The 15129-nt window shown below is 42.9% G+C and overlaps 1 protein-coding gene across 1 annotated transcript; it reads left to right on the top strand.

The window, feature by feature from the left end:
• The first annotated feature begins 3925 nt into the window (after positions 1 to 3925).
• Positions 3926 to 13493, top strand: CENPS (centromere protein S). Its single transcript, XM_054008930.1, has 5 exons — positions 3926 to 4049; positions 5912 to 6035; positions 7446 to 7479; positions 11463 to 11529; positions 12782 to 13493. The coding sequence occupies exons 1-5, from the start codon at positions 4002 to 4004 to the stop codon at positions 12938 to 12940; spliced, it is 432 nt and encodes a 143-aa protein (XP_053864905.1). The 5' UTR covers positions 3926 to 4001; the 3' UTR covers positions 12941 to 13493.
• Positions 13494 to 15129: the final 1636 nt, after the last annotated feature.

Here is a 15129-nt window from a genome sequence, read left to right as displayed (position 1 = left end):
GATTTGTTGCAAGGGCAAGCAAAGGCCTCATTACAGCTTCCCACTGCTACATATTCTTCAAACCAGTATCCGTAAGACTCCTGAGAACTCTACAGAACTGAGCCTGCAGGCTGTTGATGGTGCTCCGTTCATGTCATCATGACCCTTTCTTCACTCTAAACCCTGCTAAGTGTCGAAAGCTTTGTGCAGTGTTCTTACAGGCATACCTTGCCCTTGTTGGTTATTTCTGTTAAGGCACATAATGGCTTTCAGCCAAAGGCAACTATCAATTAAATGTCACTATGACTAGCAAGAGATTAGTGTCAAGTGAAAGCATCCTCTTGGGAATAGTAGCCTGCATTTTAAGTTCTAGGAATTCAATTGTACAAAAAATCTTGCCAGATGAGTTGCAGGAAGTGGCATTAACTGAATGGGCATGAGAAAATCCCATTTGTTGCACTCACCTGCAGTTGATTTGTTAGCCCCACCGGTGTACCCTGCAGCTTGAACTGTGCTAGCCACAACTATCTTGGAAAATGGTTGTCAAGCATAGTTCTGCCAGGGAACTGTTTTCCAACACTAGAATATTTTCTGTGTGGACAGGGTTTTTTCAATTTTTATCTGAAATTCCCCTAATCTTACCCATCTATTCTTAATACTTAGTAGCACCTAGATGCTTCATTCAAGATCTGGAGTCCTGTTGTGCTGGGAACTGTATGAACACAGTGAGAAACAATCTCTGCTCCAGTTGTATGTTTATAACATGAGCAAGGTGAGCAGGATTTGGCTCATGGTTTGTAATCTCATTATAGCCCTGTTGAGCCATAACAGTCTGGGGGGGGGGGGGGAAATAAGTGCTCCTTTATCTTCCTATTTGATCATCTGTTGTTAAATACTTGTGCCTGACACATTCACCAGTGATAGAGGGCAACCTTCACCAGTGATAGAGGGTTGTACGTGGTATTTGGGGTACCATAACTCCCAGTGTAATCGTTTGAAACTAGACTGCTGAATGATTGGAGACACATATCTAAGGCAGTGGTTCTTAAATTACTCTGTGGATCACTTCCTTGTGCTCCAGCTATTTATCTAGGTTCTTTTATGGCACCCATCACTATGGTTTGATGACTCATCTGCTATTGCTTCAGTCACAGTGATGAAGCATCTTCAAGCGGTGATACTTCCTGCTAGTGTGTAGCCAGGACTTGCTGTAGATTTTTGCAAAGGCTTCCTTGACCAACTACATACTTCTCTGCAACCTGCATGGCTGTGGCTACTTCATGTCTTACTTTGCCCTGTTTTTCTTAGGTGTAAATCCAATCAGGATCAAATCTACAGGGGACACCAGATCAGAGGGTGTAGCAAAAAGCACAGCAGGACAGAACCCAATATCAAAATGACCTGGAGAGGTCATAGCAGTGAGGGCTGCAGGCATAAAAGGGGAAACTGAGCTAATATGTCAAGTTCTTCGCCCAAGAAATAAAAATTTAAAACAATGATGTAACCAGCTAGCCCCCACCTATAACTGTAAAGAGGATTTATTTTCATCATGCCTCTTTATCGTGGTCCTAATAATGGTGCCTTCCTCTCTCTCTCAAACCACCGAATGTGGTCTGCAGAGAGGAACCATACATTTCATCCAGGAAGTACAGATGCAGCCAAAAAAAAGGACTGCTGCCTTGGGGGGACAGGGTAAAATAGGGCACAGCCAGGGCCACTCTCTCTCCCCCCTTCCTCAGCACAACCATAGACCCAAAACTGTGCATTCTCCTGGATCTAGACCTGCCCCCCCTGTGGGGGGGGGCACCAAGACCTAGGTGGTGCCTCCCCTCCCTACATGTGGGCTGCAGAGTGGAGCCAGTCAGAGACCCCCAGCAGGTAGGGCCAGAAGACACCAAAGCAAGGACTGCTGAACTGGAGGGAGAGAGTAAAATGGGGTCTAGCCTGGACCACCCCTCTCCCCTGATTCCTCTGTATCTGGAACTGTGCAGGGGAGATGCCCCACATTATTGGGCACTAGGACCCAGGTGATGTCTGTTCCTCCCCGATGTGGGCAGCAGAGAGGAGCCTGCCAAAGACTCCAGACAGTACAGGTGAAGCAGCCAAAGCAGGAACATTTGGAGAACTTTCTACAGCTTTGACTGGACTTTCTCTGCCCTGTGCTGACTGCCTGTTTGCTCCAACCCTTCCACTTCCTCTCTCTCACAGTGTCTTCATCTCAGCTTCTCTCCACACTTGCCCCTTTTGTGCATCCCTAGCCCTGTGTCCCTCACTTCCCCGCTAGCTAAACCCAACCTCCCCACCAAACAAACACACACACAAACATGGAACTAACATGATGTTTGCAGACATCATATTGTTCACTTGTGTTATACCTGTTCCCACCCTATGTATGTCTTGTCTATTTAGACTCTTTGGGACACATTAGTGCGCCACTCTTGGTTGTCTGTTAAGCACTGATTCATAATAAACATGTTAATAATATTGTGACCTACAGGCAAAGGGGTTCATAGACTCATAGGGTTAGAAGGGACTGCAAGGGTCATCTTGTCTAACCTCCTGCCAAGATACTGTATAGGATTTGTTGTGTCCATCATTTCATAACCACTGTAAGATTGAGATACAACAATATATCCCATTCCTAATCCAATCAGCCTGTAGTATTTGAGAGAGCTGTATATTTCTAGTTTAGAAATTAGATACATTATTTCAGCACCAACCATTAAAAAATTATTTATCAAAATAAAACTTCCATAGTTAGTACAATTACTTGCATTTTTACCTGAGCACAGGGTGTTTACATAAGTATCTCAGATGAGCTGCCATCACAAATAAATGTCCTCAGCTCACAGGCGGCCAATGTGATGAGACAGTTAGAGCCAAGCCTCACAACCTAGCTAAGCATGGCAATGTTGCAGGTAAACTTTTCAATCTGATGAACACCAGAAAACTGAAAGGGTTTACAGTTGACAACTGCTGCTTTTGGCTTGTTTTGGGGTTGTATTTTAGGGTTGCCAATTTTGGTTGTCTGTATTCCTGGAGGTTTCATCACAACAATCTTGAATGAAAGATTAATCTTTAATGCCTGGAGACTCCAGGACAATCCTGGAGGGTTGTAATTTCTGACTTTACATATGCTAGAAGTTCTATGCATCTCAGGGCAAGATTAAGGCAAGGCTGTTCCTTGTGCTACAGCATTATAACCTTTATGCTTTCTTAAAATGAAAATTCAGGAGTAAGAGGAGAATAATTCATGGTGTGAAATCATCAACATTGATTGTGTAGGAAAATGCTGACATCTAGTGGCTAGTTAAAGTATCTGAATCAAGACAGTTTTACAGTGGAAAAAGAGGGGAAGACAAAAATGGAAAAACCCTTGCAATGGAAATGGGTAGAGACTGAAAAGATTAGATGAAAGGGGGGATATCACAGAAACATGCAGAATAATAAATGGGGCCGAGAAGGTAAATTGAGGGCTCCTTTTTCTCTCTCAATACAGGCACCAGGTGACATTCAAGGAAACTGTTACAAGCAACAACTATAAAACGGAATTATTGGGATGCAGCTGAATGAAGCTGTGGCATTTACTGCTACTGGCTAGGATTGATGCCAAGAGTTCTGTAGACAGTGTAAAGGCTTAGACAGCTATGGAGATGGCTCCCCGTCCGCCCCCCAGCGCCTTGGCCCTTTGTTACCTACCTCTTAGACAGCTATAGAGATGGCCAGAGGATTTTTTTACAAAAAAAAAAAAACAAAAAAACGTTTCCTATGCTCCCTTCTCTCCCTTTCCCTTCCGCCCCCCATGGCCCCGGGCTCCCCGTCCGCCCCCCAGCTCCTTGGCCCTTTGCTCCTCTCACACCATCCCTCCCACCTCAGCTCCCCTCCCACCTTTCTCCTCCAGGCCGGGTCAGCGCCGTATCCCGCCCGCTGGCGGCACCGCCTCTCCGCCCCGCCCCCCGCGGGTGCTGGGCGGGAAATTTGGGCTCCGCCGGTCGCGGGCGACAGCCGGCTGGGCGCGCGCCATGGAGCCGTTGGGAGAGCAGGAGCGCGAGCGCCTCTTACACACCCAGGTAGAGGCTAAGGTGACCCCCGTGCCGGGGCGCCTCTTGCTGTCAGGAGCGGAGGGGAATGGCCGCCCCTCTCTTTTATCCCGTGGGTGGCAGCACCGCCCCGAGTGTGTCTTCCCCCCCCCCCCCTATATACACAGCCCCTAAGGGTGCTGCCCTTTCCTCCTAGTCACCCTGGGGCGCTCCTTCCTCACCTCCTCTCCCCCAATCCCCTTGGGATAGGAGCCCCCCGCCCGCATTTCCCATCACTTTGGGGTGGCCTCTCCCAGCTCATTCCTTGGGTCATGTTCCTCCACCACACCCAACTGCAGGAACTCTGCTCCCTCTCCCTAACTCTTGCCTTCCTCCCCTCCCCCCAACCTGCTCTTGGGAATAGCTCTGTTTTTCCCCTCCCCATCCATCCCCATGGATGCTATTCCCACCCCCATTTAGAGACTGGAGATCCCCCAGCGGAGGGTATTTTATATAGGGGGAGGATTCCCATTTGTGCCTTTGAAAAATATCTATACCCTATAAAGTGTCATTAACCCCCTTCTAGAGCTATGGTGTCCCCTCCAGTTCTTTCCCACCCACTTCCACTGTGGGATATTGCTCTACTATCTTCCTCCCATACGTTTCTATGCTGGACTGGGTATGTGCAAATAATGTTATGCCAGTATCTGAACTGATACATGACTAGCCTCTTTCATGCTATAATGCAGTAAATGGTTATGTTATATAATTCACTGTACATTTTTGGAAGACCCTAAACCTAAATCAAGTTGCTAAATTTTTAGTTGCCTAATGGAAGAATCAAATTTGAGTCAAACTGTCCAGAGGAAACAAAAAAAGTCCAGCATTTAAAAATGAGTACATCTCAACAGTATGAGAAGGCCTCAGAGCACCAAAGATGCTATCCTTAATTTATATGATTATTATGCTTTTTCTGTCTCTCTCCCACAAAATTAAGTTATGGATATTGGACAGGGCATACATCTCCACTCAAATCTTGATTCTTCAGCCACTTGCCTGCCACCTGCTGCAGTGCTTAGTACCGTGCGTAATCTCATAGACTCTTCAGAGTAGCAAACTCTATATAAGCATATAAGGGTAAGATCCTCAGAGGTATTTAGGCTCCTAACGTCAATTGAAATAATAATTGAAAGTTAGGAGCCTAAATACCTTTGAGGATCTGGGCCTAAGTATTTGCCAGATGGATCAGGCCCTAAGGATGTTTTTGGAGCTGCTGAGCATCTGCAACTCCTACTGAAGTTAATGGGACATAAAGATGCCAAGCATCTCCCTGGATCAGGCCCATAAATAGGATTTACTTGTGTATACACAGACATAGTACAAATGAGATCAGTTGTACAAAGGTGGCCTGAGCTCATTGTGAACTTAAAAAAAAAAAAGTGTTGGTTTCAAACCTAAGTAAACAGAAACTATCATAGGTAATTTGTAATGGAAAAGCAAAGGGCAAGGTGTCATTGATGCTGTGATTTGATTGAACATTCATTACTTGAATATTTTAATAATAAATATTAATAATTTGTTTAAAAGTCTTTGATATCCTTAAGGGACATAGACCTTTCCCAATATATTTTATATTGACTCTCTTGTCCTTTCCCATCTTGTTTTTTTCCAATTTAATTTAGACTGTAACCCCTTACGGGTAAGGGAATCCATTTTTGTCTATTTTAAAGCATCATACCCACTTATGGCACTGCACACTTCATTAATGTGCTGTTGCAATAATTTTGTTCTGTATTGTTAAACAATGATGTATGTTTTATCCTTTCAGTCAGTGAATGTTTCTTTATAATTTACGTGAGAGATGGTGTATTGGTATGTAAAGTCAACTGTGTAATTGTTTTGGATTGTTTCAGAGGCTAAAGGCTGCAGTTCACTACACTGTTGGTTGTCTGTGCCAAGAAGTTGCAGAAGACAAAGGCATTCAGTTCAGCAAACAAACCATTGCAGCTATTTCAGAGATCACCTTTAGGCAATGTGGTATGTCCATACATGTCTATATTTGTACACAGGAACAATCAGTGGAGATTAAGTGCTTTTTAAAAAATAGAACTGGAATTAGACTGTGTCTTGGGTCACTTTTAAAGAGTACAAGAAATATTAACTTTATTTTCCTGGCATGAAGGGGGTACTTAACACAAGGTTTGTGAAACCTCAGATATGGCCTCATCTATGCAACAAAATGGCCCACATTAAGAAACTGGTCAAGAATGTATATGATAATGGTTCCAGATAACATGGTTGTTCTGGCTGATGCCTGATAGTACAAAGCAGAGAGCGCCTTTTCTGACTGCAGGGATGAAGCTTGCCTTTCTTATTGTATGTGCAGCTATTCAGTTTCTTGAAATAGTGTTTTCTGCACTTCTTTTTTTTTTTTTTTTTTTTTAGTAAATTGAAAATGCTTCAGGTGGTTTTGCGCGATAACTGCTATATAAATTATTGCGCCATCTGGGAAGCTTATGCTTGCTTAGCATCTCTCTGACCTGGGTTTATTTACCAAGTCAGCTTATTGTTCATTTCTCCCCTTAACTAGAAATTATCATGTATAATGGTCCAGCAGCCTTCACTGCCATTTTATATCTAGTCTTTGAAATAAATAAATGCAATTAGTGGAATGCTTTAAAAAAAACAAGGCCATGGCTACTTTGTGTGCACAGGACTTTCTTGTAACAGTTGGGTATTAGCCCCAAAAGGTGTCATTTTCTTCCCAGGTACAACTTCTGCCATAGAGCCACGATGTGGACTGGGCCTCTCCAGCAGTATCACATGAAACCATAATAATGTTTAGCACTGATAGCGGTTTATAAACATTAATCACTTGAGATTAGCCATAGGTGTTTGGCCAGAGTAGATGGCTTAAGGGTCTAATATTCAAGTTTGCAATACTTGAACTCATGGGACCACAGTTTCAAATTCTAGCAGAACAACGCAACCCATCATGCTTCCAAGGTAGATAAGTTGAGTATAATGCTGTTTGTGTCTTTCAGACTGAGACCTTAAAAGTGTGAGGTCCTTTTTGCTCTGCATGGATGTAAAAGATCCCAGGGCAATGTCTGTAAGAGTAGAAGTTTATTGCTATTATATAATCATACACAGAGACTTGCCTTGGTGTCCCTATCCAAAAATATCCATCACATCCCCACGCTGTTGTGCATCATATTTTACTCTGCTTGTTTGCATGGGTGCTGCCCTTCATTCCTAAGAATGGTGACATTTCAAGCGTTGTCGCTTGTATGTATTTTCTGAAATGCTTTGAGTCAAAAGGTGTTCTGTACATGAGACGTTATTATTGGCCACCATAATTGCTATAGAAATTAAATAGATTTCATCTTGTTGACTTTAGAAAGTGTTTTAACTGTGTGATATGTCTTTTTAAAATTTTTCTTTCAGAACATTTTGCAAAAGACCTTGAAATGTTTGCAAGGTAGGTACTGCAAGAACACTTAATCCTTACAAAGTCTTGTTTTTTTGCTCTCCATTCAGTAACATATTTGGATACAGAATGACCTCTCCTTCCTATCCTCCTATCCAATTGTATTTGAGAGTGCCTGTACTTTCTGCATTTTTCAAGGGGCCCAGCCTGCTTTTCATTTGGTGGGCGATTGTAGCTACTGCAGCCATGCTGAATTAGAATGTAGCTTTTATTCAGTGTTCATTGTTTGGTTGGGGTCAAGAGTTTAATGTTTTTTTCATCTGAGTGCACTGTCTGTATTGGTAGTGTTGATTCAAAGCTGTCAGGGCATTTTCCAAAGTTTGCTGAGTGCTTGACTCAGAAACTGTTTTAATGGATGTGAATAATGTCTTAAGTACTCTGGATAATACTGTGGCTTGTGTTTCCCCCTCCTATCTGTTGGTCTCAGGCCTTGGCTACACTTGGGGATTCACGCAGCGCTGTGAAGCGCGAGTGTAGTCGCGCCACCAGCGCTGCGAGAGCGCTCTCGCAGCGCTGTAAGTACTCCACCTCTCCGAGGGGAGTAGCTTGCAGCGCTGCAGGGGCTGATTACACTGGCGCTTTACAGCACTGTGCTCGGGGGGGGGGCGTTTTCACACCCCTGAGCGCAGCAAGTTGCAGCGCTGTACAGCACCAGTGTAGCCAAGGCCTCAGAATTGCTTTGTCAGTTTGTACCAAGGAAGGAAAAAAAACATACACAGTACAAAATAAATAAATTACCTAGAGGATAATAAAGCCTAGTATTGAAAGTTGCTTCCTGAATGTAGTCTTGTGTGTGAATTGTGTTCTCTCTAATGTAATTGCATGCATGTGTCTGGATAAATACAGCACAGTAACCACAGTCAGAGGTTATCATTTTGCTGTGCTTATTAGCAATAGTAGTTCTTGAAGAACAGATTAATAGTAGTTGGCTTTAAGCTTGTAAAACTTCTGTTGTGTGATGTGCCTGTGATTTATGCTCATCTGTTCAATTAGAACTGTGGGTAACAGAAAATGATTGCTATTGAAAGTTTTTATGAAACCATTTGAATGACTGAGGACTGAAGAGGCTGAAGCTTTTCACTGTACTAACAAGTCAGGTTTGGTGCCAACAGTCCATCCTCCCTATTGTATTATTTCTGTATGCAAAAACCCTGGGGATCTTAAATCTCTGTTTTGGGTCATCTGTGTATTTGCTTTAAACTGATGGGTATCTGTAACTCAACTCTTATAACATGAAGTGCCCAAGCATCCTTGTATCTCTGCTCTCTCAACAGCCCTTCATTTATTGCCACTCCTCTGCTTGTACAAAGCACTACTGCTAAAATTGCCTTCCTTTCCCAGCTGTTGGGACTGTGTCATTCCCCTCTTTGAATCCCACTTCTTTGAAATCAAGTTCAAGCTTGTTGTCCCCTCCATCAAGACCCTGCACAACTTCACCCATATTTACATCTTTACTCTCATTGCTCTTCCAAGGCTTCTTTCCTAAACACCCCTCTGCAGCCTCCTCACTCTTGTCTTACACCTTGTTCTGTGCTACCTGGGACATCTCTTTCAGGCCTCTCTTTCCTCTCAAGAGGCCTTCCCCTCCTAGTGTTACATCATCTGCCTGTGTGGCTGCCTGCCAGCACACTTCTTCCTCTGGGTCACTGGAAGGGTTTATTTTTTTGCAAGTGATAGCTTTAAATCCGTGTCTTTAGATGACAGGGAAATGCATTATCATCTACATGAGTGAGACTAGATGACTCACAAGCTCTGAATGCTTAGCAGTATGGGGGTGTCTTATCCGGTTGAACTAGGGAGCTTAAAGAGGTGCTGGGGATTCGGTAGGTGGCACTCTGGGTCAAAACTGACCCAGTAATCTAAGATGGTGTTTAGAGGGAGTTGCATTGTTTGAGGTGCCAATTTTCAGTTCTATATAGGGTCTTCTATTGCCATCATCACCATAGAATCTGAGCACCTTCCATTAAATCATTAAGTGATGTGACTAACATCCGTCATGTGTGGTTCATTTTCTCTCTCATTCTCTTCCTAGAGAGGAAATTGTGTGTAGTGTTTGTGTAGATTTTTTTTTAAACAAATATGTGCATGCAACTCTGTTTGTGTTAGTGGCGGCTAGCTGAAGAAATGTGCCTTGCACTTGAAGTGGATGATGGTGAGTGTGACAGAATGGGATATGTCCATGTCAGATTATGAACTTATTTCATACTATGTATGGAAATATTTGGTGCTGTGATTGCACAATCCTGGACATGCTCACTGCCCGGGAAAAGTGTTTAACATCTCATTGAAGGACTGAAAAGCCATCAAGACTGCGACCTAAGGCTGCCGATTTTGATTGTCTCAACTACTGGCACATCCCCATGGAACAGTAGTCTATCTACGTAGGGGCTCACAAGAAAGGGGCAAAGTTGACTCCCGGGTCTGGAGTGTGAGTATGTGGCAGAGAGATAGAGGTCCTATTTAAGAGCAAGGTCCTTTTTTGTGCAGGGGAGTCGACTGTCACAGTGTGTAACAAAGACTTGCAGGAAGAGTGAGATCAGATGATAGGAGGGTGTGTCTCGGGACTTTTTGTTGTTTTCCAAGATCTTGGACTCTCAACTGCCTTAAGAGAGAAGTTTCTGTGGTTAAGAACTTCCTTTCTGAGTCTGTGTTCCTTGCTTTTCTGCCATGTTGTCCCCGAAGGGGGTAAACTGAAAGCCAAAGTTCCCACAGCTCAGGTGCAACTCTCAGAGTGCATGTGTGAGTGACTGGGAGGCTTAGGAGGTCTAAGCCACTGGTTTCAGGGTCTAGGCAGCTGGATTACAGCATCCCACATCCCAAGGAAGAATGTCAGCTAGGTCACACTCCTAAACTCAGACCTCTAGACCCAGAGTTAGAAATAGTGACTAGCTAGGACCCAGACATAGGCAACTGGAAATGGTAGAAAATGTTTCTCATAGATGCTATTATGTGAGAGCTTAGCATCAGTGAGGACTCAAGAGCACTCCTAAACAATGGCTCAAATTGTCCAGTTATGGTTGTGTACTATCAACCAAAGGAGACTGCACCATAACTGCAAATTCCTCAAAGTATTTTCCTCTTCCCACCAGCATCACCTTAGTCTTGCTTGGGTTCAGCTTCAACCAGCATCTGTTCATCCATGAGCTGATTTAATCAAAGCCCTGGGCCATCTTAGCAGTGGTGGTACAGTCACATGTGGTGAAGGAGAAGTAGAGCTGTGTCATCTGCGTATTGTTGGCGCTGGAGTCCATGTCATCTTACCAATTCTCGTAATGGCTAATAGGTGAATAGGACTGGAGACATAATTGATCTTTGTGGAATTCTGCACGTGAGGGGTCTAGTTGCAGAGGTACAGTTTCCCATCACTATTTTTTGGATACATTCCTCCAGGAAGGACTTTAAAACCATTTTAACATGTTCCATGGACTCTGCCACCTTTTTCAGGTGGGGACATGGGAGTTTATCTCAAGAACAGCAGAGCTTTAGGAGACTGCTTAGGTGCAAACGAGTATGGCTTAGAGCAGAATCTGTGGACCCAGACCACTTGGGTTTGTTGCCAATTCTGAAATTGATTCACTATGTGAGTTTTAGACAAGTGGTTTGAATGCTTGATGCCTGTTTTCCTCATCAATTTAACTTGTAAGATCTTTGTGGCAGGGACTGTTTCTTTTTATGTTTTCTGTGAAATGTTAGCACCCTAAGGGGTGTTGCAAAATCGGGATAATATCCATCTTTGTAAAGAACATTGAGACCCCTGGATAAAAAGAAAAGTGCTGTCTAAATATCACCTATTATCATCAATAAGAGTGGCTGGGAACTCTTGCTGATCTATCTCATTCTAAGATGTTCAGATAAAGGTGAGAGAGCCCATGGTTAGGTGTACAGACTTTTTTACTTAGTGTTTTTAACACCCCTTTGCTACAGATCTCACCAAACATACTGAAAATTGGTTGTTTTTTTTTAATTTCATGCAGGCATGGAAAACGAACTGTAATCAATTCAGAAGATGTGAAGCTTTTGGCCAGGAGGAGCAACTCTTTGGTGAGATTAACACCTTTCCCTCCCTCTCCCCTCCCCCCATTTTATTCCTAATAAATTACATGAATATTCCCAGGAGCATCTGCATCAAAACAATAGGTGGTGAAATTAACAACTGCTGTTAAATTATAACCCAGAAAAAGATATGGATGGTGGGCTGGCAAGACCAATCTCCCAACCAGCATCCTTGGCGATCAGTTTGATTTCTTTTTCATCCTGCTCTAGTTTTTGACATTTCTTCCTCAGTATAGTAGCACAGATCTGATTACAGCTGGAGCATCAGCCATGTTCTAGATACAGCAAAGCTGATGAGGCTCCAGGTACAGAACATAACCCCCAATGAACATGTTACGATATCTTCAGACTTGGAAAGAGATTCTTTTGTTTTTTCTGTCGTCATGTTTTTGAGTTTCGGGTCAGGGAAAACTTGTCAAAGCTGCTAAATGACCTAACGCATCAGTGAAGTGGAGACTATTCTTCCCAGATTTCTGTAAATATTCTGTCATATGATGGCCTGTATGAGATCCAATGTCCATTCCACATAACTTAGCTGTTACATGTAACAGCTATCCTGGTAAGCATCTAAACTTCATCAGGAAGAGAACATAAATCCTTCACATTAGAACAAGTATTTGTTAAGCACCAACAGTGTGTTTGGCACGGCACAGAAACCAAAGATACAGTCCTTGTTCTGAGGAGTTTACAATCTAAACAGGTACTTCTGTGCAAGCTTGTACACTTTTCTGCAAGCATGCCTCAGCTGCTAATTTTAGCCTTATCTGGGTAATTCTTTCCTTCCATGTGGAACATGTGACACAAGTCCATCTCAGAAGAATTGGTGAGGATTGGAGCTTCATTTTATATTCCTAACTACCAGATGCAGTATAACTTAATTGGGTGTGGAGTGTCTGTGGGGAGAAACAAGATTATTGTGCTCTTTCCATACTGGAAGCACAACTGTGCTAACTACAAATCTGTGTAAACATAGCTGTTACTGTGTGCTAGTCAGGGAACAGGGTACAACATCGAAGCCAAGGCCCTGATCCAGCACTGGGATCTCGGCTCTCTAAGACGTTTCTACAGAAATCCAACTGAGAATGAAGGTTTTATCCAAAAAATAAGACAGCTGGTGCCTGGCCCTACTGGTGTGTGGAATGTTTCTGTCTGTAGACAGGAAGTTGGCCAGCTTGTTTTTCTTAGGGTGTGTGAACAAGCTGAGACCCCAGCAGATGACTGATTACTTCTCTGTTGTTAGCTAAGGTATATCACCCAGAAGAGTGAAGAGCTTGCATTGAATAATCTGGAACAAAAGGAAAGGAAGAAGAAGAAGTCCAGCGCAGCAAAAGGAAGAAGAACCTCTGATGAGCAGGTGGAGGCTGCTATGGCTGAGAGTGAGGATTCCAACATGGCGTGATCTTCCTCTCAAACCACTTCTTTGCTTGCTCTCTGCTTTGAAACATGGAGCAGTAAGGATCTAATACTATGTTAGGGAAACAACAGCAGCCTATTTGTATGGGAACTCCATTGGGAGATGCCTTTGTGGGGTAGCTATAGCATTGAGTCCTTAGGTTTAGGTGAACATGATTAATATTTTAGTTCCATCTGCAAAAACAGGCATCAATACCAAAAGCTTTTTAGAAGTCATCAAAGGAAGTTTTACAAAGACAAGTATTGCCATAATATTTTAATGTTTTTCTATTTATATTTCCCAAAAGAGAATTTATTATTGAGTGCTTGAAACTCTAAAGCAAGGTATCCTTTACCTAGCCACATAAAAGAATCTAGAGAGTGTGAAGGGCTCTTTCGGGCAATCCTCCATGTCATTTGTGGTTGGCTTCTTCAAATTGCCAGTCTGAATTGTGATACTCCACACTTGTTGGTTGCTACTTTATTGAAGTGTATAAACATTTTTCAGCCATAACTCATGCTTGTCATTCTTTTTGGCTATTAAAGTAGATTTTCCTGCATCATTTTCCCAAGTGAAATTATTTGTGCGCAACACTCTCATTTTAATTAGGATGAACAAGCTGTACTTCAAGCCCTTGTGTTTAGATGAAATAGAAGATACTGACAACCTATCCTACAATTAGTTCATCTTCTCTACTGCTGCCAGACCTGGCTAAAGTCAAATGTAGCATTGGATTACTATTGGATGTGTCCTCAACCTTCTTTACTGGTGGATGGGATCTATGATTCAGGGTCACTTCTAAATAATTATTCTGATTCTAATATATATGGGGGATAAGACTGGCCTCTTTAGTAGCTTCTTTTTTGCCCTTTCCTGAACTTAGACTTATCTTGTGCTGCTCAGTCATCCTGAGCTGTTCCCAGTTAGCACTTTGCCTTATGGACTTTCTCAGCTTAATGAACCTGTGTCTATTTGAACATGTGATGCAGTTGCAAAAAAGATTAATATCATTCAGGGATATATTAAGACGAATGTCATATGTAACACCTGGGAGGTAATTGTCCCATTCTGCTTATCCCTGGTGAGGCCTCAGCTGGATAACTTGTCCGATTCTGAGTGCCACACTTTAGGAAAGAGGTGGATAAATTGGAGAGAATTCAGAGGACAGCAACAAAAATGATAAAAGGTTTAGAAAAACTAACTTATGAGGAAAGGTTAAAAAAACTGGGCATGTTTAGTCTTGAGAAAAGGAGACTGAGTAGAGACCTGATAAGTGTTCAGATATTTTAAGGGCTGTTATAAAGAGGACAACGATCAGTTGTTTTCCATGTCCACTAAAGGTAGGACAAGAAGTAATGGGCTTAATCTGCAGCAAGGGAGATTTAGGTTAGGTATTTGGAAAAACTTTCTAACTCTAAGGGTAGGTAAGCTCTGGAATAGGCTTTCAAGGGAGATTGTGGAATCCCCATCATTGGAGGGTTTTAAGAACAGGTTGACAAACACCTGTCAGGATCTAGGTTTACTTGGTCTTGCCGCAGTGCAGGGGGCTGGACTTGGTGACCTCCCTTCCAGCCCTACAATTCTATTATTTCAAAACTCCTATATAACAGTAAATGAAATGAATCCTTGGGCTTCTACCACTGAATATACCAATCAGATGCCTCTCCCAAATTAACAAATACCTCGTTTCCCTGTCATGTTTTTGTGGGAAGAGGATATATGCTCAAATATTTGTCTGGATGAGTTATATCGCCATAAGACTTTCTTTCCAGGGAAAAAATGACATTCACAGTGGAGTATCAGGGGGTAGCCGTGTTAGTCTGTATCTACAAAAACAACAAGGAGTCTGGTGGCACCTTAAAGACTAACAGATTTATTTGGGCATAAGCTTTCGTGAGTAAAAACCTCACTTCTTCGGATGCATTCTCTGTGCCCCTCTGTTCTAGCTAAGACTGAGTGTTGAGCTTCCACACAAGTTTTGTTCCCCAAAGGTCCCTACAGTCCCCAGTGAACTTTGAAATAGCAGCTTGAATCCCATACCAAGGCTCCCTCTCTTCTGAGCTTCAGTGCTGCTTCCAAAGCAACCAGCAGGGGATCACTATCTAGCTGAGTGTGACACCTCCATATCATTGTCACCTTCAGAGAGGCTGGGAAATGGGGGTTATGTCTGAAAATTAAACTGGAGTCTCAGGAGT

The sequence above is a fragment of the Malaclemys terrapin genome, chromosome 19 (assembly GCF_027887155.1).
Source record: "Malaclemys terrapin pileata isolate rMalTer1 chromosome 19, rMalTer1.hap1, whole genome shotgun sequence".
Taxonomy (NCBI): Eukaryota; Metazoa; Chordata; order Testudines; family Emydidae; genus Malaclemys; species Malaclemys terrapin.
Note: the sequence above shows the minus strand (reverse complement) of the source record. Positions and strands in the feature narration are given on the sequence as shown.

Excerpts from the sequence above, each read along its gene's own strand:
- CENPS (XM_054008930.1), top strand. The coding sequence starts at position 4,002 with ATGGAGCCGTTGGGAGAGCAGGAGCGCGAGCGCCTCTTACACACCCAG. Across the intron at positions 6,036-7,445 it reads GATCACCTTTAGGCAATGTG|AACATTTTGCAAAAGACCTT; the intron begins GTATGTCCATAC and ends TTTTTCTTTCAG. Across the intron at positions 11,530-12,781 it reads CCAGGAGGAGCAACTCTTTG|CTAAGGTATATCACCCAGAA; the intron begins GTGAGATTAACA and ends CTCTGTTGTTAG.